The 22,777-nt window shown below is 40.0% G+C and overlaps 1 protein-coding gene across 2 annotated transcripts; it reads left to right on the top strand.

Annotated features, from left to right (window-relative positions):
• The first annotated feature begins 9,440 nt into the window (after positions 1 to 9,440).
• rps6kb1a (ribosomal protein S6 kinase b, polypeptide 1a) lies at positions 9,441 to 22,605 on the top strand. 2 transcript variants are annotated; one of them, XM_035178530.2, is made up of 15 exons: positions 9,441 to 9,677; positions 10,596 to 10,639; positions 11,645 to 11,730; positions 13,776 to 13,844; positions 14,454 to 14,601; positions 14,767 to 14,824; positions 15,992 to 16,092; positions 16,264 to 16,354; positions 16,450 to 16,540; positions 16,935 to 17,042; positions 17,144 to 17,206; positions 17,367 to 17,444; positions 17,541 to 17,648; positions 18,682 to 18,794; positions 19,225 to 22,605. In XM_035178530.2, the coding sequence occupies exons 4-15, from the start codon at positions 13,827 to 13,829 to the stop codon at positions 19,487 to 19,489; spliced, it is 1,242 nt and encodes a 413-aa protein (XP_035034421.1). In that variant the 5' UTR covers positions 9,441 to 9,677; positions 10,596 to 10,639; positions 11,645 to 11,730; positions 13,776 to 13,826; the 3' UTR covers positions 19,490 to 22,605. The 2 variants fall into 2 exon arrangements, with proteins under 2 accessions (XP_035034421.1, XP_035034420.1); XM_035178529.2 differs by having other exon boundaries at positions 11,610 to 11,730.
• The last annotated feature ends 172 nt before the right edge of the window (positions 22,606 to 22,777 follow it).

The raw sequence follows: 22,777 nt of genomic DNA, 5'->3' as shown, positions 1-22,777 counted from the left end.
AGCATAAAGCTCCGTGCAAATCTACACACAGGTTATATTTGTGTCACACAGTTTATTTGGGACTGACCGGCGCAGCTGTGTGTGGATATCTCTTTCTCTGTCACACACACATGTTTATATGTGTGCACACACACACACGCACACACACACACTCTTCATAACTGTGGTTGCTGCAAAGCTCTGGCTCCAAAAGCCTTTGTTTCCTTTGTTGTGGCTTTGGCACATCAACATCAAGCTTATCAGCAGCTTCAGACCCCTCATAACTCAGTCCGTGGGAGAGGGGAGATCATTAGACCACCAGATCAATTCACATTGATCGAGTGCCCTAACTAAACTTATCAACAGGCACTTGGACGCCCTCTGTTGTTGCATGATTAACAATTATTCAAATATTATTCAAATCATTACAATCTGTCTCTCAGATTCAATTTGACACAACAAAACACGTCCTCCTGCGCTGTGTTAAACTAAATTATGTGTGGGTATTTTAACAGAGCATAGTTAGGCAGGAGCATCTGCTGCTCCTCTCTGCACCGTGCCAACATGGCAGACTGCCTAATGGCTGCTGCCAGGTGGCAATGACGGGGCACTGTCCCGGAACACACACACACACACACACACACACACACACACATCTGTAGTTCTTCCGCCTGCCTGTTTCTGAAGGCGTAAAAGCTCTGATCCATGTCTGGTTGTGTATCTGTTGCTGTACTTTCAAAGATTTCAAAGTATTTTCAGTCCAGTTCTGTTACTTTGTGTGGGAGAGGATTTCTTAATTTTTTTTCAAAAATAAATAAATAAATGTCTTCTTGGCTCTGAAGTACATTCACAAATGTAGTGTGTGAGTTATGTCATGGTCGTATTCCTCTCTTTACGTGGCTATGCGTCATCACAAGACACAGAGGGGCCGTTGTGGACTTGCAGATTGGCTCGTCACGCATCTTTATTTCTCCTGCCTTGTGTTTCCCAGGAGCTCGGCCGAGGAAACTGCATCATCCAGGTGTGTCATAGAAACACAGGAGACGTGACTGCTGGAGTAAGATTGTTTTTTTTAAACACAATAAAGCAGCAGCCTTCCTCACAGCAGAGTCAGTTTAAAATTGTAGAAATGTACTTAATGCTCCTTCACTCAAACACTGTCAGAAACAACACACCACTTTGATGTGGGGAGACTTCACTGAGTCGACCTGCGGGATGCTTGAAATCTGACAGTATGGACTCTCCTCCGCAGCAGATTTTATCCCCGGGCGCTGAGTGCAGCTTAAGCCAAAGCTTTTACATGTCACTGCAGGTTTCTGTGTCATGCCATGATGCCACCTCAGAAATATTACTCTTGAGTGTCTCACACTGCCTTCCAAGCATACCAGCGCTGGGAATGCGTGGTCTGCCCTTTCCGTCGACGAAGCAAATTAGGCAACGCCAGAGTGAACCAGAAAAACTGCCAGTGAATGCGTGTGCAGACAAAGGTTCGAGTTTTCAGGAAGCTCTTATTGAAAAACGCGAATGTAAATAGTCACTGTGGTTCAATAGAACTGTAAGTGACATCCCGCTGGTGAAGCGAGAGGAAGTCAGGAGATCATCAGTCTGTGGGATTCCTCTGGAGACCGTGGATATCTGCACCTCATTTTGTTCCCATCCTTAACAACTCACAAAAAGCTGAAAATGTCAACCTCATGGCAGCACAAGAGGAAAGTCTTCCTCCTGGGACCATGAAAGCTTGTAAAGAATTTCAGGCCTGAAGTGGGATGTGTTGTATAAAATGAAATGCTGTAAAGCCTGTTGTGCTCCTGAAATCAGCACCAGTCATATTGGACCTGTACATTTTGAGGGGCCATTGCTTTAACCTGGAAATAAGGCAACACCCCCCACGGTAGTGTAATTAACACAGGCTACAGTTTTCTGTTTAGGAAGGGTATGATTTTGCGTCCCGAGCTTAACACTGTCATCTATCCAATTGCAAATCACAATATTCAACCTTTGAAAATAAACTTCTGACGTATAAATTCAGATTATTCGGAGTTGACATGGTCATGTAAAGCAAAATTTCAAAAATAATTTTAGCAAATGTAGACTCAGTCACGACGTAAAGGTCTGTTTGGACAGTGTCACATGATAAGGGGCACACAGGCACCGCTTTGCAACATTTTTTGAATCTTTTATGAATGGATGATTTTTGATTTGCAAACTTTAAGAAATACAATAATAACTCTGTTTAATTTCGTCAAACTTTAGAGCCAAAGGAAAAAGAAGCTTCTGTCGAGATCAGAACATTTTTGCTTTGATGTTGGACAACACGCAGACAGAAATCTATCAGAGACACCACTGTATCCGTTACCGACCGAAGCTCTCAGCCTTTGTGCCACTGCAATCAGAGCTAATTTTACTCTTGTCCACATACTCTGCATGAGGCCTGTTCACCGCATGCAGCGTGGTTGTATGCAGCGTGCCCATCAACGTGCCGCAAAAGACCACAAAGAGCAAACAAAACCAGACACGTTCATGCCAGAGCACACAGCAAACACACTGCGCTCCCAGCTCCTCTGGACTGGCTCTTCTGCTGTGATGTTCCACCAAAAAGACTTTTACTGCTCTTTTACGACCTCACCTGAGCTGCCAAATTGTTTATACGCCTTCTTTTGTTGTTCTTTGATTGCTACCAACTGTTGAGCATCATGTATCAGAATCGTCACGTCTCTGCTTTACCTCCACATCCTGCGGTCTACAGAGCCTCCATCCTCTCCATACCAAAAGGGGAAAGAGTCTTAGAGTTAAGGGTTTCTATATGAGTTCCATATGCTAACAGGGTTTTATTAAAATCCTGCAGAAATTCCTGAATTATCAAAGTACATCAGTGCTTAACTTTATCTTCTAATCCAAACAGAACTTAGAGGGAAATTGAACATTTACATTCATTCCTCTCCCTGCCTGTTCCAACAGATATGTATGGAGGCCCATCTCTGCCAAGTAAAAGAAATAAATATCAAAAATAATATTAAATATCATGATGTTTATAAAAAAAAGATCATGGAAGTCAAAACCTATACTTACCATGTCAATATTTTGACATACAATTGTTATTTTACCTGCTGTTTTTTTTTCCTATCTGAAAGTGTCCCAACATCCCATAGTTGTGAGATAATAATAATATATACGCCTGTCATGTGTCTTTAGAAGCAATTTTATTTAACATCTTAATCTTAGGTGACCTAATTTTGTGTGTGGTGTGTCTCAAGGTGTTTCCTCAGGTTGGATGTTTTCTTGATTTTGTAGCTGCAGAACTCTTCTACCGACAAAACTAGATGCACATTTACAACTTTTTCACAGCATTAAAATAGAAGTTTGTCCAAATATCAACCAGTTTTGTTTCCTTCATGTTCTTTTCCCTTCACTGGTACATAGGTGGGTTCGTGTTGCTAGTGAGCAGTATCACCAGAAAGGGAAATATGCAGCAGAGGGACATTTTGGTTTATTTAATTGTTTGGAAAAAATGCTTCAAGGATTGTGTCTCCTTTATTTGTCAACAAGAATATAGACATTTGGAAAAAGTTTTTATATTTTAAACTACTCTTTTGTTCATAGCATGTTGATATAGTCACATAACTGTTGGTGCCATCTCATCATCTTATCTTAGTCATTTTTTTAATCAAAATTAGCTTTAAGTCACCTCTTGTCTTTTTTTTCTGGCAAAAAATGGCTTCTATAAAAGTTCATTGACAATCAGAGAGCACTGAAAACGTTCTTCCAGAAACCACCTTTTTTTAAAGGCAAATTCTGTTCTGCCATACTCCTGTCGATTTTATATCAAGATATATAAATGACCCTTCTCTGAGCACAACTTTAAGGAGGGCTCGTTTCATTCGAGACATTTCAAACATGGTTTAGCGTTTAATTGCTCCGATACCCATCTGAGCCAGAACCCAGCGGAACTGACCTGACGTATATGTTATGGCTGACCCGCGAGACTAGTGGCCCTTTGCACAAAATAAACTTAATATGCCGGGGTTACAAGGATTACTTTACCAGATGCTTAAATATTTGGCTCTGAAAACTCACTGTGCGGCCCATTCTCTCTTTTGGAAAAGAAACTCCCACACCTCCTCCTGTGTGTTATCATCCTTTCACTGGATGTTGCTGTTGGGACTCAGCTCTGATCAGATAACTTTACTCATATTGTGGAAATTTCAGCCAGGCTGCCGTAGAGTTAAAGAGGAACACCTGCCATTTAAACAGTGAGGTAGCATTTACAGGCTGATTGAGCATCATGAAAACAGATATGGGCCTGTTTTCTCACGTTGTTGGTATTTATTGTTCACATAAAAACATTCACATCGCAATAAACACGCATGCGAGTCCAAAAAACAAAAAGACGCTGACAGCTTTCTCCCTCCACTTTAAAGAAATGACCTTCCATATTGACCAGGGTCCAATCATGGGAACACAGCGCCGTCCGTCGCTACGCAAAGTGATTTTGAACGAACACAGTGCCGACCTCAAGTCAGCACCGAGACCCACAACAGAGCTCTGAGACTTTCTACCAGCGTCTCATCTGTTCCTTTGTAAACATAAACAAAGCTAAACAAAACAGGGAACACACACAGAAAACATATTTTGCAACCCACTGCAGCTGGTCCTGATCACCGGGCAATCAAAGTAAAACAAACTATCAGATGGAATCGAGGCTGTGCTCAAAGTAACGCCGCCCAGCAGGGGGCCTTTTCCTGAGCCTCCTGAGAGAGCAGAGGTTTCAGACGAAGCCGTGGTAAAGATTGACCCTCCAGCTCCGAGACAGAGGACTTAACGGGAGGTTCGTCTGCGATCGTTGTCACTTTTATATTATGGAGGTCATATATGGCTTCAAAATAATAATAAAAAAAGTCTCTTTGATACGCGTGTGGCAGTTGGGACGTCCTGCTGTTTGCCTTCATGTCTGCTGTGGGGACGGGGGAAGGCTGTAGAATTAGTTTATTTCATTTCATATGCACTTCATATGTTCTCCTCCTGTTTATTAATCATATCATACTCTCACATCCTTGAAATAAACCAAGGAGCTGTTTCCTCCATATCAAAATAATCCAATGGAAGCCTTGTTTCATGATTCTTGGGCTATCAATCAATTAACCAATTAACCAAGTAATCATCAATTAACCAATCAATCAATCAATTAACCAATCAATCAATCAAGGTAAATGTAAATGGTCTGTACTTATTTAGCACTTTTCTAGTCTTGATGACGACTCAAAGCTCTTTACAATACAGTTTGCCATTCACCCATTCACCCACTTTCATACAGTGCATCTGTCTATCAGCACTATTGCTATCATGAATCACTGGCACAGCCGTCAGGGGCAATTTGGGGTTCAGTATCTTGCCCAAGGACACTTGGCACAAGGAATGGGGGAGACAGGATCGAACCGGTCAGCTGGTCAGTGGACGGCCCACTCAACCTCCTGAGCCACAGCCATACTATCAATCAATCAGTCAGCCAGTCATCGATCAAATTTTATTCGTATAGCTAATATTTGCCTCCTACGTTTTATCACAGATCACATGATGTTTCATTGGATCCAGATCTGGCATTACTCAACTATTTATTATGATTATGATTATTATTACAATATATTTATATTTTTTTATCTGGTGCTGCTATCATTAATAACCTCATTACATTACTATGAATATTACTCTTATTATATTCATTATAACAACCAGTCTGACAGAACTTAAATATGATGGTTACACAACTATTCCCGGTCTCTCTTCCCTCTCTCCTCTTTTCCACCCACCTCTCTTCTTCCATTTTTCTCCTCTCACCCCATCCGGTCGAGGCAGATGGCCGCCCCACATCGAGTTTGGTTCTGCGCGAGGTTTCTTCCTGTTGTGTTTTTTTTTTTCTCCACACTTGTGGTGTTTGCTCGTTGTGGGAACTGTTATGTTTCTCTATAATATTGTAAGGTTTTAACCTAAAGTGCCTCGATATAATGCATGTTGTGATTTGCAGCTATACAAATAAAATTGAATTGAAGCCAAACACAGGCCATTATGCAACTTACACAAGAGTGATGAGGAAATTTAAGACCTTGAACACACAAACACACAGTTTTCAGTGAAGAAGGAGATGTCTTGTGTTCAGCAGTTTAACTTTTGGATTGCTGCATTGATTAAACAGCCAAAAATGTTTTTCTATTTCATTAATTTATTATTATTATTTTCAATTTTAAACCCATTTTCATTCTGCTTGGACTAGACGGAAAACGAACAAAATGTTTTTGATATTAAGAAATCTGGTTTAGATTTAGATTCTGCTTAAATGTTCCCAGCTGCACAAATAGATTATTTTATGAAATGCGTTTTAAAAGTGACTTTGTAAACATTTTATTATTTATGCTCTCTATAACCCTTTCACATTTTTACATGTCAAGATTTCCAAAATGACAGGACCAAATGAAACACTCACTGCTATATGTTTACATCCTTCTTTCCTGACAAAGAATATTCACAAACGTCTTTGTATTGAAACACTCTCAGAGGCATGAGAACATGAACCAACCTGATCTCGGACATATTCGAATTTTTCAAAAACGCAACTTGACATTTCCCAACAACGCAAAAGAATTCGGAACAGAGGGTTTGATGAGGAATCACGAACAACTTGTAAATACAGAGAGCGGAAAACAGCAACAAGCTCCAGTGCCACAAAGATTTTTATTTAAAATTACAAAAAAAAAAAAAGAGTGTGGAGGCGGCCATTAAAACAAGAAAATAATGAGACCAGGACCTCCAGAACCTCCCTGTTTACTAACAAATACGAAATCTTCCCCTTCACCCCTTCCGTCATCAGCTCTGATGATGGTCCTTAAACCAGAGAAGTATCAATTTGCTGGACGCAGATCAAGCCAGAGATTTTATTCTACCGGACAGCCCCTCTGGTCCTATTCTGACAGACTCACAGAGTTTCCCTATGACTAACACCCCTTCTAATATTTTTTATTTGTATCATGTTTAAATTAGATGCTGTGTATATATCTGTGTAGATTGTATGTCTTGTTTATAACTCATATTGCTCTTCAACTGTTAAACTGTTGCCTACATACATACATACATACATACATACATACATACATACATGTATTGGTTATGGGTTGGGGTTTGGTGGGGAAACATTTTCAAAGTACATAAGAGCAATTATTATTATTAATTTTTTTTACTTTATGCTTTGTACACTCCAAAAATTTTACTAGAAAAAGAAATTGCTACATCAGTAATTTTCTTTTCTACTTATTACGGTATTTGATTTAAAAAAAAAATCAAGAACATCTATTTCTTTGTGAAGATTCTCAGTCATCCATGTGCCCACGGTTATCCAAGAAAAAGTTTGAATCAAGGGCTTGGTTGTACATATACTTGAAGAGTTTCCATTTCAAATTTTCAGTTCCAATATTCTTCTTCTTCAGAACTGAAGAAGAACTAAAGAGGTCATCTATGGACTGAAAAAGCCTCTTTGATGAAAGGCAAATATTTTCAGATCCCAGTTAAATTGCCCTCTATTCAACCTTTCTTGAAACTACACAGCTGAAGCTCTGAAGCAAAAGGAAGAGCAAATAACAATGACTTCATAAACTAAAATACAATTATGGTGAATAAAATATTGGCCTTTTTCTTGTGGATCGTGGACCTAAACACATTGAACACACTGTAGCTAAACGTAGATTTTAAGATGAATGAAAAATGTGTGTCACACATGAAAAGGATTTACATTTCCTTACTGCCACCTACTGGAAGAAGGCTGTTGTAGACAGAGCCTACAGTGAATCACAGGGCTACAGCAATCTGATTATGACTGGGTGGAACTCACTGCGGCCACAGATTTAACCTCTTACAGTGTATGGACACGAAAAGGCCTTTCTCATAGCTGACGATTTGCATTGTTGTAGTAGGTGAAGCACATGATCCTGATAATATACAAGATGGTGTTCAAATGTCCCAGTACACCATGTGACATAGTCAAGAATAGTCAGGAACAAGACCCTGACAATGAAACTGAAGCAGCTAAATTCTGGTGAATTTCATTTATTCGCCATTTTCACCTTTTCCCACTGTGACATTATGCATCCTCTGAGCGCCATACTTGTCCGGCATTGTTGATAGATTCAAATATATGATAAATGTATCCTAATGTATTTACATCTTACAAACATATTCTATAATTAAAATAGATTGCTGCTGTGGTTCTTGTTTTGGATAACAGTGATCACCATTTGAGTCCATGTCAGAGATATAACAAAATGTGACAAACATGTAGTAATCAGGCAAGTATGTGTGTTTTTATTTATTTATAAAAGGTATTGATCATTAGCATTGGTGACATTATCAATATCAATATATCTACCTGTTATTTTCTTGATGAATTATTTTGTCTAGATAAGATAACAGAGATATTTAAGTATATGTGGTTATTTCTGTTTCCCTGTTGATCTGCCTGACTTTAACTACATGACTAGATCCACAACATCAAGACTGATAAACTGCAAATAGAAGTTAAAGTTCAACTTTTCTTATGTAAAATGCCCCCAAATAAACTGAGACCACCAAACCCATAACCACACATTATCCCAATTAGGTGATCTGATTATGACTTGGCAGTGTATGAATAGGACTGTCCACATTGTAGGTGGAGGAAACTAGAGGAAGCACGTGAGGCACATTCTTACATCCTGCTGCCCATTAGTGTAATAATCAGGACATTGAAAAAGATACTAGTGAATTCTGGGAGGCCTTGAAGTCACGTCAGCAGCTCCACTTCAGTCAAATGGACGTTTTGGGCCAAATAAATCTCAATCCTGTGCTGCGGCCATTGTAAATACCTTAAAGATCATCTGGAGGAGTGTAATGCAGATAAATACTTCACCAACAGGGATTCACTCTCTGACGTCAAAGAGTGATGACCCGAGACAACTACTTATATTTAGTACTTTACTGTGTATTCTAGTACTTTATGGTCTATTATCTACTGAGGGTGTATGTACAGTTTTTTTAGCATATTTTATGTTTATTTCATTCTATTTGTAGTTATTTTAATTCTTCGTATCTGTTTTATTGCTACTTGGCTCTATGTGCAATGCCCTTGACTTGCTGCTGTAACACAATAATTTCCCAGTTTGGGATCAATAAAGTACATATCTATTTACTTGTTTGGTAACATCAGCGTGAGAATTGATTTCATAGCTCTCCTAAAACTACAACTGTCTGTAACAGTCAAAACAAATATGAAAAAAAATCTTTTCACTTTAAAATATAGGACTGACATGTAATGAATGCATATCTTGATGGTGTTTAAACAATTAATTGCACACACACATTAAAACAAATTTAGCTTTCTTACACAAACGTGCAATAATAATGTGTTACTGTAAATTGCGTGCAGTAGTACCGGTGCCGGCCACTAGAGGCTCTGTCTCGCTGCCGCTCTGCTCCCGTGTTGTTGTGGTTAGCTGGATGCTAGTCCACGCTTGCTTCGCTGTAGCCGGCTGTAGCGGTGATGTCCCCTCCATGAGGCCGGTGAGCGAGACTGACTTTTGTGGTTAAACACCGACCGAAGCGCCGAGACCATGGCCGGGGTTTTCGACATCGATTTGGATCAACCGGACGAGAACGTCTCCGACGACGACCTGGAGGACGGGGTGAGTCCGCGCTAACGTTCAGGCTAACGCCGCCTCTGTTAGCTAGCTAGCGCCGAGCAACTCTGAGGCCTGCACTGCTGGCTTCACCGGTCGCGTATCCATTATCGGACACGTCCACTTTCCCGCGGAAATTTGTTGCTACCTTTTTAAACAGCTACTGTGCTGAGCTTTAATAAATTATCATCGCACTTCCACTGCTTTAAAACTACGACCTGTTGCACGAATTCCGTGTCGTTACACCGGACAAATCCATCCTCAGAGTCCAAAGTGTGGAGGGCAGACAGGTTGTTGTTGGAGTTACACCTGCTGAAGTTAGCACGAACCCCGCTCAGCAGCATGTAACGTTGCTTGTCTTCTCTACAGTGAAGACAAACAACCACTGAGCTGGTGGATAATGGAGAAATGTCGTGTGAAACCACGATGATAAAAGCTGACCACAAAGGAAAAAGACATTCGCGTCCCATCGCTACGTGTCCGATAATGGAGTCATGCATTTTAGCGGCTTCATGCGCTGCGTCGGCATTCGTCTGTCGCAGGGATGTGCAGCGGAGTACGCGAACGTCACACGTGGCGGTGGTTTCTCAACTCTTCAGACTTTGTTAGGAAGTGGACTTTAAATGAAGAGACAGTGAAACAGACCGACAACACGCTGTGAACGTAGCGACGCTAACGGGACAGGGACTGGAAGAAGCAGCACACTGTCCATTAGCTTTGTCCCCAGTCACCTGACGTCAAGTTACTTATTAAGACTAGTTTGTGGTTTGCATACAACTTTGGTCATTGGTTATTAATTATAAACATGTTCTCAGGGGAATATTCTTAAGTTGATAAAGAAGTTTAAATAGCTGTGTACATGTTAAACAAATATAAATACTACATCTTGCTTGTTACTAACATTCCTCCTCCTGTGGTTTTCAGGTTCAGTTCAGTGAATACATGGACCAGTGCAGTGGCTTTGAATTGTGAGTATCATACTGTAAATATCCCAGTATCCATTAAGGGAACGATGTCAAACGATGGGGTAGATTAATCAATTAGTTGACTGTGATTTTTCCTACCTCAATTCAAACGCGTAGTCTTTCAGCTTGAGAGCAGGACTGAATGATTTCATGTTCCGATTATGTTGCGCCCTTCACAGAAAACCCAGTGCTCGCACTCAAATAGCCCCCAGCTTGGCGTTTGCTCTGCTTGTGCTCAAACTGTGAGCTTGCACTCAGATATTTTGCTGCTTGGACAGATCTCCTGCACTCCAGCTTCAGCTCTTCTCCTCGCGCTCACTTCGCTTCTGTGTGTGCATGAAACGTCTGCTCTCGCGTTTCTCTGCTCTTGGATTTTAAGGGCTATTCGAGTGCGAGCGCAGGGTACTGAGTGAAAGGGTTCAAACAGAAAGACCACACTCTTGAATAAAGATAGGGGAAGCTCCCCATAATTGATATAAACTGAATCACTATTTTCTTACACAATCATCTGTTCAAAGACTTGAGACTTTGATGGGTATTATTTAGCTATTTTCTGACATCAAAATCTTGTCAGATAATGAATATAATTGTTTGCTTCTGACTTATTTGATAGAATTTGTGGTATTGTTTTTTTTATATTCATCTTTTTACATCATACATTCTGAGTGTAAATTATATAATTAGATAGGACAACCTTACTCTAATCTGGATCTATTTGAGGGACTTTTTGTATATTTACATGTTTAGGAACCACTTAAGCAGTGCGCTCCCATCCCAGCATCCCATTCCCATTAATAAAACTGCTGCACCATCAACCTCAGTTCACCCTTTACCATGTCTATGTTAAAGCACAAATGTTTGTAACACTGTCTCATGATGCTGCTGTCGTTCTTGCAAATTGTAAACACACTGTGGAGTTAATGTTGTGTACGTGCAGTTTTCCATTTATTTTCTTTATTCTTTGTTTTGCCAGTAACATGGATGACTGTGAGAAGTTTGAAATTTCAGAGAACAGCGTGAACAAAGGAACAGAGCAAATCAGGCCTGAATGCTTTGAGCTGCTAAAAGTTTTGGGAAAAGGTGGCTATGGAAAGGTGAGACTCATCATTCTCTGGCATGGGAATGTGAATTTTAATAAATTCCCACACACCTGTACATCTTCTTCACACCTGTACATTATCTTCCTCCTCCATATTCCTCTTAAATATGTATGTTGACTTGAAATTTAGAATCAGAATGTTGTAACCATATATTCTCTAAGTAGAGCTGTGAGGTTGGGTTTGTAATTTGGGTTTGGTTGGGCTACTTTATATGCTCTTTGCACATTACATTTGAAATGTCTTGAAATATAATTTGGAAAAGTGTCAGGAACAAACGATGTGGCAACGCAGAAGCACCTCCTACTTTACCTACACCAGCATCAAATAATATCAAATATTTCTCTATAAATTTAAGGTGTTTACCTTATTATGTTATGATTTGGCTCTTAAAACTGAACGCCTTTTTATTATAATTCATTCCTCATTTTGCCATGGATTTTTTTGTGTGAAGCACTTTTTAACTTTGTTTAGATAAGTGCTATACAAATAGGTTATCATTATATAACAGTAATCACCTGCACCCCGTATGTAATCTGCATATTCACTACCAGTCAAATGTTTTAGAACACCACAATTTTTCTTCACTCATGTGGTTCTTATTTGTTTGCCTTCATTTTCATTTGAAGCTGCAGTAAAGCCTGTGCTTAAACCAGTCTGTTAATCCCCTGGAAAAAAGCCTATAAAAAACGAGGGGATTTCTTTTACTTTTTTGTGACCTAAACTTATTTTTTTACTTCGGGTAGTTAACCACTAATCTGATGAAATTTCTATATAAACTGGAAAAATTGAGTTGTTTTAAAAGTTTTAACTGGCATTGTACGTTTGGAAATCTGTCTAGTCATGGTTTTATTCTGGTGTTAACATGTTTATTTAAACCAACCTGACGAGCTCTGGAAATTTTCTGACGTACTTCTTTCTTAGCGTAACAATGAAAATCCACACCAAAGTTATTTTGGGATCGTATTTCACTTAACAAGCAAATGCATGACTTATTCTTTTCTTGAAGTGGTTTTGTGTGTGACTAAGATGTCGTTTTCTGCAGCTTGAGGATTTCTCAGCATTTCAGAGTAATTACACTTCTTGAAAAAACACTCACTGTCTAGTTACAGTATCTACTTCGGCACGTACTCTATCAACATGTATGCTGGTATACCCATACTCTACCAGTGACTTCAAATCAGAGCAGTCCCCTTTTGGGCTGTAGTCAGAATTATATAAGAATAATACAGGTTTGACACTAACTAACTAAATAAAGCTCACAGCCTTTGAGCTGTGTTTTTTGTTTCTCTGTCAAATTAATAGACATGCAACAGCTTCCAAACTTCTCATCATTGCTAAAGAAGTTATTTTAATATGTAAGAAATCATGTCTCTGAATGTCCCCAGTCCCCACCGGGATAAAGTTTGCATTTCCCAGACCTAGTTAACACATAGAAAATATCTGGTTTAAAGAATAGTGACGCTAGGGTATCACAAGCTCTGAGTGCATTGAACTGAATAGACTGTCACTGTTTACTTAGTTAGTAATGTTTGTAACAAAATGTTTTAGATTTTAAAACTGTGAGAAGACCATACCCGCCTATATACTAAAAGGGTAATAGTCAGAACTGTGAACTTCATACAGGAGGCTATTCAACTGGAAAAAAGTTGAATAGCACTGCCACTACTTCCAACTACAGTTATTATAGTCATTACAGTAGTGATTATGACCTCATTGTCTCATTATGGGAAAGTGTTGATTTTAGCAAAAATGCAAAGGAACTTAGAGATAATTGTTTCTGATTGGTTCCATCTAAAAATGTTCTGCCACTTATCCTGAACCAGTACTGCAAAAAATCTCAAATGAAATTATTCAAGTTCACATCATTGCTCCTACTTTTCCACCATATTGTTATACTTTAACCAGAATAACTGAAATAGGTTTTGAATTCTCTGTGGTTTTAATGAGGTTGAACAAGTCTTTAGTGAGAATTCTACAGAAAGCCTGTTTAAATGGATTTTAATTATTTCTTTTATTTCTTATGATGTTTATCTTTACAGGTGTTTCAAGTTCGGAAGGTATCAGGTTCTACCTCTGGGAAAATATTTGCCATGAAAGTTCTGAAGAAGGTGAGTGCCTAAGTTTTTAACATTGATATTAATACACAGTATAATATAGTCAAAATAACTAAGGCTCACCTATAATGAGCATACCTAGCTGCCCCCTAGAGTACATTCACAGTAATGTAGTGTGAAAGCAGCAGTGTCTGAATGATCTAATTCATATGTAAAGGAACACAAGTGGCAAACATCCCTGGGGAATTAGCTCCTATAATGCTCGGTTGACTCCAAAGTCTTATAGAGCTTAACAGTGTATAGAGTTTCACGTGTAAGTTATGTCACTATGTGTCGTTAATGGTTTCATACTGGTGCATTCAGCTCCAGCCAGAAGCAAAGCACAGACCACCCAAAATAATGACAGCAGTCTTTTTCCCAAGAAACCTCAAAGCTGCAGCCTCTGTTCAGCTTGGCCTCCTCTCTCCAGCTGACACAGAGCTGATGTCTGACTGTGCCTGAAAAGCCAGCTCATATTCCCCTGAAGCTTGAGGTTCTCGTTTTTACTGCAGCAGCCATCATGGCATCCTGATCCCTCATTGTTGACACCAGCCAGTTGGGTGTGAGTTATTGCCAGAATGTTTTCACACACTGACTTTCTGTGTTTTTCTGTCTCTTGCCAAGGCGATGATTGTGCGTAATGCTAAAGACACGGCGCACACCAAAGCTGAGCGGAACATTCTGGAGGAGGTGAAGCATCCGTTCATTGTAGACCTCATCTACGCCTTCCAGACCGGGGGAAAGTTGTACCTCATCCTGGAGTATCTCAGCGGTGAGCATAGTGATGCCCACTCAAACCAACAGCACAGATGTCATGGCTCTTTATTGTCATGAATTCACATTCAACAAAAATAATGCAGTGGATTTGTGAAATATGGGTCTAAACCTCAACTGTGAGTAAAACTGACTGATGGATTTTTTAATGTGGTTAATGCAGGAGGAGAGCTGTTTATGCAACTGGAAAGAGAGGGCATCTTCATGGAAGACACAGCCTGGTAAGTCAATTTAGTAAACATGGCATTCTTGTTGATTGTAATGTGCGTGACGTAGCATCCATGTCTGGGATCGTAAGCAAACAACAGAGTCTTTGATTTATTCACCATCACGTCTTTAAAAAAATATTATTTTCAAGTCAAGCAAGATCACAACTGACTCATTAAATCAGCTTTGTTTCAACCTTCACACAGTTGCTGCTTCTGTGCTGCTCAGCTAAGTCTAGCTTGCTCACGTTAGCATACACCAGCAAAAGACAAACGTTGGTTCGCATCATATTTAATTTAATCTGTAACATCGTCTGAGATACACAATTACAAAAAGGGACACGGCACTGTGGACCACAAAACTGATATCACACATTACAACTAAACTGAATAGAGTGGGTTGTCCATGGCTCACAGTGTCGGTGGTTTGATCCCCTCCTTATCCTGCCCAAATACTACTAATAATATTAGTAAGACACTGAACCAAAGTTGCTCTAGATGGTTAGAGGAGAGGCTCATAGTCTATCTTTAACATTTGACCAGGGATAGAATTATATCTTAGGTTTACTCTTGTTTTACAGTGTTGAGTTGAACTTTTCCTGAGAATTAATGTCCTATGAGTGTTTCACTCCTTTTTTTGTTTGCTTTTTTTTTTTTACTCATGATGCCCAGCAGAATCATGAACGTCATCAGTGTGATCTGTTGTCTCTGGAACACTAATGCTAACAATTACACATGGGCTGCTAAAGAGATTAATGGCATTTACGTGGATTCTGACATCAGCACGCTGGTATATTTTAAATGTGCAAACAGCATCCTACTGAGTCCAGTGAGTTTTGTGAAAACAGGCAGATATGTGGTAGAGAGTGACTTGGATCAGAAGCAAACACTTCCAGTGCATGTTGTTCTACTAACAGTCTGTAGATGAAAATGGTGATGACATGAAATAAGCTGCTGAATAAATAAGGGTGTGTAAAATAATTGTAAATAATCTAAATTACATTTTGACTTAAGATCACCAAAGAGCAGTGAGGAATGTTGAACATTATTACGGTGTCAAATTTACAGATGTTAAGAAAATCTGTGATAAGTGTATAATATATATATATGTGTGTGTGTGTGTATGTATGTATGAGAGAGAGAAACAGATTGACGTGATGACTTGCTTGTTTCTCTTGACAGTTTCTACCTTGCTGAAATCTCGATGGCACTGGGTCACCTGCATCAGAAGGGCATCATCTATAGAGACCTGAAGCCTGAGAACATCATGCTCAACAACAACGGTACATAAGCCTGAAATGCTGCTCAGAAAAGGCAAATTCAAAAGACTTGTATCTAGACGTCCACATGTGAACTGTTGTTCCCTCTTTCTCTGGTTAGTGTGATACTCGATCTATTGTTTGTTTGAGGTGTGGTTTCTCTCACGCTCTTGTTGTGGTTCTGTTTCTATGCAGGGCATGTGAAGTTGACAGACTTTGGTCTATGCAAAGAGTCCATCCATGACGGAACAGTCACCCACACCTTCTGTGGCACTATTGAATACATGTATGTCATACCGTCACGCTAAGTTCAGATTCTGTTTTGAAAACCTCTGAACATTGAGACTGGACACAATCTTCTACTTCTCTCTCTTTCCTCAGGGCTCCAGAGATCCTGATGAGGAGTGGACATAACCGGGCAGTGGACTGGTGGAGTCTTGGAGCTCTTATGTATGACATGCTAACAGGCGCAGTAAGTTCACACTGCTTCATCGCATTGTTAAAACTAGTGCAGTGCCCGTTCTAAACCTGGCTCTTTGGTTGTCCTGTGTTAATCTCTGGAGCTACTTCAGAATTATTCTTTGACATTAGTGAGTCCTCCACAAACAGTTCTACATTATACTGTCACTTTTTATTGTTTGTGTGCTGGACATTGTGTCCTGAGCTTTTTATAAACAGTCTATGGTGCAGAGTGAAGTAAGAAAACGTCATCGTTCATCCTACCCGTCAGAAAATAGAACTGAATTTCTTTATTATACTTCTAGTATGTGGCTCTAGTGCAAGCTAATTTATCCCTGTGCCATGGAGAGGCCAATTGAAGGAGGAAACATTTGCTGAACTATTGTTTCTTACATTCTTGTTTATAGCCACCATTCACTGGTGAAAACCGAAAGAAGACAATTGACAAAATCTTGAAATGTAAACTCAGCCTTCCACCTTACCTCACACAAGAAGCCAGGGACCTTCTGAAAAAGGTGAGTTGTGAGATCCTTCCTTCTGCACTGGGCCTCACTGGCTGTTGTGTCTCTGCTGAAATATTTGGAGAAAAATGAATTCTTTAAACCTTCTCTTCCAGCTGCTGAAACGAAATGCCTCATTACGACTCGGGGCTGGACCAGGAGATGCTGCTGAGGTTCAGGTATGACATTCACTGAAAGAAGAGTCACAAGTGTATGCATGCATTGTGTTAACATCCTGATCTGGGACATAATACATTACCTTAGAAAATGAGAATCCATCTTGATAAACCTGGTGGTCTGGAAATATTCAAACCTTGCTCCTGTCCTTGTCTTTCCCAGGCCCATTCATTCTTCCGACATTTAAATTGGGATGACCTCCTTGCTCGCAAAGTAGAGCCGCCGTTTAAACCTTTCCTGGTGAGTTTACATTTTTTACATTTTATTTTTAAATGCAGCCACATACTGTGTGACCTGTCCCTGCCAGATGACTAACTGACCTACATCTTTTGGCAGCAATCTGCTGATGACGTCAGCCAGTTTGACTCCAAGTTCACCAGCCAGACTCCAGTGGATAGCCCTGACGACTCCACGCTCAGCGAAAGTGCCAATCAAGTCTTCCTGGTAGGTTCTGGACTTCCACAGAAAATTGTGCATCCAGCTGCTGTGCTGTCTCAACATCTGGCATACAGTTTCCATAGGGTTTTAATACACTCAAAACAAGTTCTATAAGGAATAATCCCTGACAGGCCATCGTGCAGCACACAGCTATGCAAAAGAGCAAAACACCAAATTAGAGATCTTATATTATGTGTAACATAGAGTAAATATTACCGTTTCTGGTTCATTATAAAAGATTTGCAATACAAAATAAGAATATGGTGGGAAGCAGTGCTTCCCATTAATTATAACTGTGGTATTAACCTTGGCAGAGGAGTGCAATCCCAGTACCTTCTAGTTCATTTATGTTTTGGGTCAGGAAATTTAAAATACATGCTGTTGTTTTTTGTTGGCATCACCTTTTCTGATCTTGGAGTAAATGTGACTTCAAAGAGCAGTAAGCAGGAGTCACTGTCACTGCCAGTTAACACCTTAGAGAGTAGTATGTATGTATATCAACGTGAGCTTAATGTAAGACTACCAATAAATGTCATGTAACGCGTAATTTGTTGTCAATCTCTGTTAGCACTTAAAATAATATGATTTTGAGTAATACTCAATCAGTTTAATTGTCGAGTAAGTAAACTAAAGTTCAAGTGCGACACTGATGGCAGTGAAGACGATGATGCTGGATTTTAGATCAGTTTGTTTTAAGGAAAGAGCGTTAGGGATTTTAGTAGAACAACAATGTGACATTTACTTTTGCCCTTTACAGTTTCTGTGTTGTCTGCAAACAAACCTACAAAAACAAGCTCTGGACATGATTTTTCAAATTTTCTTTTCAACAAGTAGGTCTTACGAGAATCGGTTAATTCTTACCATCTGGTTTAGTCCTGTTTGTTTTCCTGGAAGCTTCAATCACTGTTCCACCACATTGCATGATCTGGTTTACTCAGCGTTTCATTTCTCATCATCAGCTGTGGGTTGTTTTCAGAAAGATGCTCTTTGAAGAGGTGGACTCAGATCTCTCTGTTTTTGTCCCCCACCCCTTCCACAGGGTTTCACATATGTAGCCCCATCTGTGCTGGAAAACGTCAAAGAGAAGTTCTCTTACGAACCAAAAGTACGCTCACCACGGAAGTTCCCGGGAAGCCCAAGAACACCTGTGAGGTAACAGCCAGTTGTTTTTCTCTCTGCTTCCATCGAATTCCACTGGTCATTTACAAGTTTCTCCCACAGCAAGTCTTCTCCACATCGATGACTCATTTGCTGACCTTGTAAACGTCGGCTGGGCCTAAATAAATCCATCCAGTGTAAATAAAAGTTTCTTTCCAATGCCACAACAGTAATTGCCTGAAAGCTTGAAAATAGCTGATCATCACATTCAGTATAGTTCAAGAATGGGAGGGGTCAGTTTTCCAAAAGGAAATCCTTAGAGTAATTGGCCTTTTAGCTCTAGTATTTTTTCCAGATTGTCAATGATTAATCACGTCCATTTATAATTGTGCGACACATATCTGCCTCTGTACCTTTTTAGAAAAGAACCTGTCCAAAAGCACAGAGGAATTTTAACGTTTCTCACATCTTCTCTCTCCAACAGTCCGGTGAAATTTGCAGGAGGTGAGTGTTGGCCCAGGGGACTCAAGCTGACAGGCGGCTCATCAATGCTGTCCTCGGGCTTTGGAGAGCAACCTATGGAAATGTCGGCAGTGGAGCAAATGGACACGGGCAGCAGCAGCAACAACTCGGAGGCCTCGGCGCCACTTCCCATCAGGCACCCTTCAGGCATCAATGCAGGCCTGTACAAAAAGCAGGCCTACCCCATGAACTCCAAGCGGCCCGAACACCTGCGCATGAATCTATGACGCGCGGCTTGCCTGCGAACATTAGGACTCTTCTAATTCCTCTCGTCCTTCTCTTTTATCGTTTTCTTCAAGAGAGACTTGTAGAATTTTATTTTGTTAAGAAATATTGACTGACACTGTCAACGCAGATCACCAGCTCTTCCAGCTGCGCCTTCTCCTTTTTGGCCTCCAAAATCCTCCTGACTCAGCATGGCCTCCTCAGCCTGCCACTGATGCTCAGCAGTCAACTACAGTAGTGTAGACAGTACTAAGTCTACACATCCCTGTTAAAACCGCAGTGTTTAGTCTGCAGTTTTAACAGGCGTGTTCAGACCTTTTCCAGCTTTTAATTTGACCTTTACCCTCTGAAATTCAAGAGAAAAACTGAAACCTTTTAGGAAAATTACCAGGTTGCCTAAATGTGCGTGACCTATCATAATTGGGGATGTGGCTGTGTTCATTATCAACCAATCCCATAAAAACTTGTGTTAAATAGTAGTCATTATACAGCTGACTCGGATTAACCCTTAATAAGGTTCACACTGAGTTTTCCTGACACCATATTATTTGTATTCTATTGTTTGAGCCATGTTCCACAAAGAGCCTCCGGGTTGTTGAAAGATATTGATCAGGAGAGAGACAGGGGTATAAGGATGTTCAAGGCATTAGCTACAGTGTGTTGCACAGAAGAGACGGTTATCAACAAGTGCAGAAAATGTGGCATTACAAAGAACAAGTTGTCCAAAATTGATGAGACAGGTAGAGGTCGGGCAGGGAGGCTGCCAAAGACAGCGTTAAAGGATCTTCTGGGTACCGGTCGCTCCCTAAATGTCACAACAGAATCTTATTTTCTTCATTTGACCGAAGCTTTTTCTCACAAAGAAAACATCCAACCCTGGTTTAAGTTTGGTCCAGTTTTCCCCACATAGACAGTGGGTTATGTTCTGATGAGACCAAAGTTTTGACACAAAAACCCAGCAACACATCACCAACAGAACAGCAAACCAAGGCTAGACTCCAAACCAATGAGAGAGATCTGCTTCTGCTTCCAGTGTTTTTGTTTCAGGGTATTTATTGGGATCTTAAATAGTTTTTTACAGGTTATAGGTCACATCTGAGTTAAACAGTGATGTGTAGACTCTGTATCCACTGTAAATGTCTAGTCAGTCTGAGGAGTGGTGTAGGAGATGTGCTTCTCAAAGGAAGTAGATTGGCTTCTCGGCTGGCCATTACCAGCTGATAAATGGGCTGTAGCTTGTTGCCGTGTACTCAGCTGGTGTTATATGATTTACTGGTGCTCTTTTATCCTCAAGTCTGGACCATGTTACTTTTAGTGTTTACGACTTGTCGCCTCCATCACGATGAGAGACTTTGGTTACAGGAGGTTTCTATTCCTCCCTCAACATGCCAGACTGATTTTGTTTTGTTTATTACTTTAAAGATCACCTTGTGATAATAACTTGCAGGTTACACTATGAGTCAAAGTAGAAATACTGAATAGAAATATTCCACTATGAACACAGCATTCCTTTACTTTGGAGGAAAATAATCACTTTGCCTTTGTCGCCGGAGCGTGTGGTTAGGAGGGGGGGGGGGGCACGACTTACGGAAAAAGCAGCTATAAAAAGATGAGCAGTGAAATTTCAGACGAAAGCATCGGTTCACCACAATCGATTCTGCTGCCTCGGCTGACTGGAATGCTTTCTGCAGGAGGCCTGTCCAGAAGCACCGTTCAGTTCCTTTGTGTTGAATGTAAACAGACTTTAAATGCCTTTTTGCGCTTCGTTCCTAAGACCCCCTGCAGCATTATTTTATACCTCTTTTACTTTTGCAGCCTCATCGTCTCATTCCTAGTTATAGTGACCAAGAAACATGTTGACCTGGAACATGTTCCTCCAAATTGATATCACAGCCTTTCACTGATTCCGGCTGCATTCATTCATTTGTCTTATGTGTTCTGCATTGGTTTTAGTGCATTGACAGTTGAGGGCTCTCAGTGCTATTGGGATAAACCCAGACGCATCTTATTTAAATGGGTTTTAACTGAGATGTTTGACATGAAGCTGCAGTTCCAGCCTCTGGAGTCAAACCCATTTGAAACTTTGCATCTTAACCACACAGTCATATGCAGATTTCCAGGATACGAATTGAAAATTGAATGGATGTTTGAATGGCTCCCTAATATTTCTTTTGATTCAAATACTTGTTTAAAATTGACCAATTGCACTGTCTCAATGAACCAAATCCTTTTTGCTGAATGACGACTGCAGAGGCGTCACTGATTTCTGCCAGGTTCAAAGATGTTTTCTTCCTCATCCAGCATTTAAGATGTTTTGTTTTCCACGTTGTTACTCCGATACGTTTAAATGTGTTTCTGTAAGTTACCTTTAATATTTTTTTTTACACATAGTTGAAGCTTGTGTTAAGTTCATATCTTTATTTAATATGTCAGCCTGAGAGGATACTTTTTTTTTTTTCTACCATTCCGGTCAAACCGCAGTCACTCCACGTTTTTCACTCTGTTAGGTTTCTTTGTTTCTATTTATTTAAAGCTCCAATATGTTTCCGCTGCATTGTTCACACTATGCAAACTGAGTATTTATTACGTAGTATTATTTAGATAAGGCAGCAGAATGTGTGATCATTTGGTTCAGCGTTCATTTCAGAGTATGATGATAAAACACATGTAGAGTACGGTTTTTATTTCCACAGACCTTGTCTTACTTCCAGCAACCTCAGATGCAGCTTTTTCTTTATTCTATACTCGAGGACGGTGACCTTAATGTCTAACAGTATTTATTTTGTAGTGGAGCCTCATTCATGGGGGGTTTTCAGAAAACATTTTGATATCTAAGATTTTCCTCACTGAGAACTTGAACTTCATTTTTTTTTTTGCAGTGTTTAAGTAAGGGCAGATATTGTGGATTAAACAAACTGATGCAAAATTCAATGGGAGTGGCATTGTGCCTTTGCTGACAGATTCCAGTGTGTTTGTACAGTTTGCTGTTTATTGTAAATGTGTGTGGAAAAGTTTGAGGTTCCATAAAGTTCACTTCCTGTTAAATCTCTCAAGGACGTGCATTCCTTTGCTTCACTAATAAATGACTGTCAGGTTAATGAGCAGTAACTAACAATGACACATGTCGTTTCTGTTCATGTATGTTTGAGATGCATACGAGAACAAATGTGATCAGGCTACTTTCAGGTGCGGAACTCCATCTGAGTTGAATGCGTGTTTGAATCTCTTGATTTACTCCTTCAGATAGTGCATAAGTCAAAATAAAAAAAACATTTCTGATAAAAGGCAAT

Source organism: Hippoglossus stenolepis, chromosome 15, assembly GCF_022539355.2.
Source record: "Hippoglossus stenolepis isolate QCI-W04-F060 chromosome 15, HSTE1.2, whole genome shotgun sequence".
In the NCBI taxonomy this organism is placed as follows: Eukaryota; Metazoa; Chordata; class Actinopteri; order Pleuronectiformes; family Pleuronectidae; genus Hippoglossus; species Hippoglossus stenolepis.
This window is presented reverse-complemented; position numbering and strand designations above follow the sequence as displayed.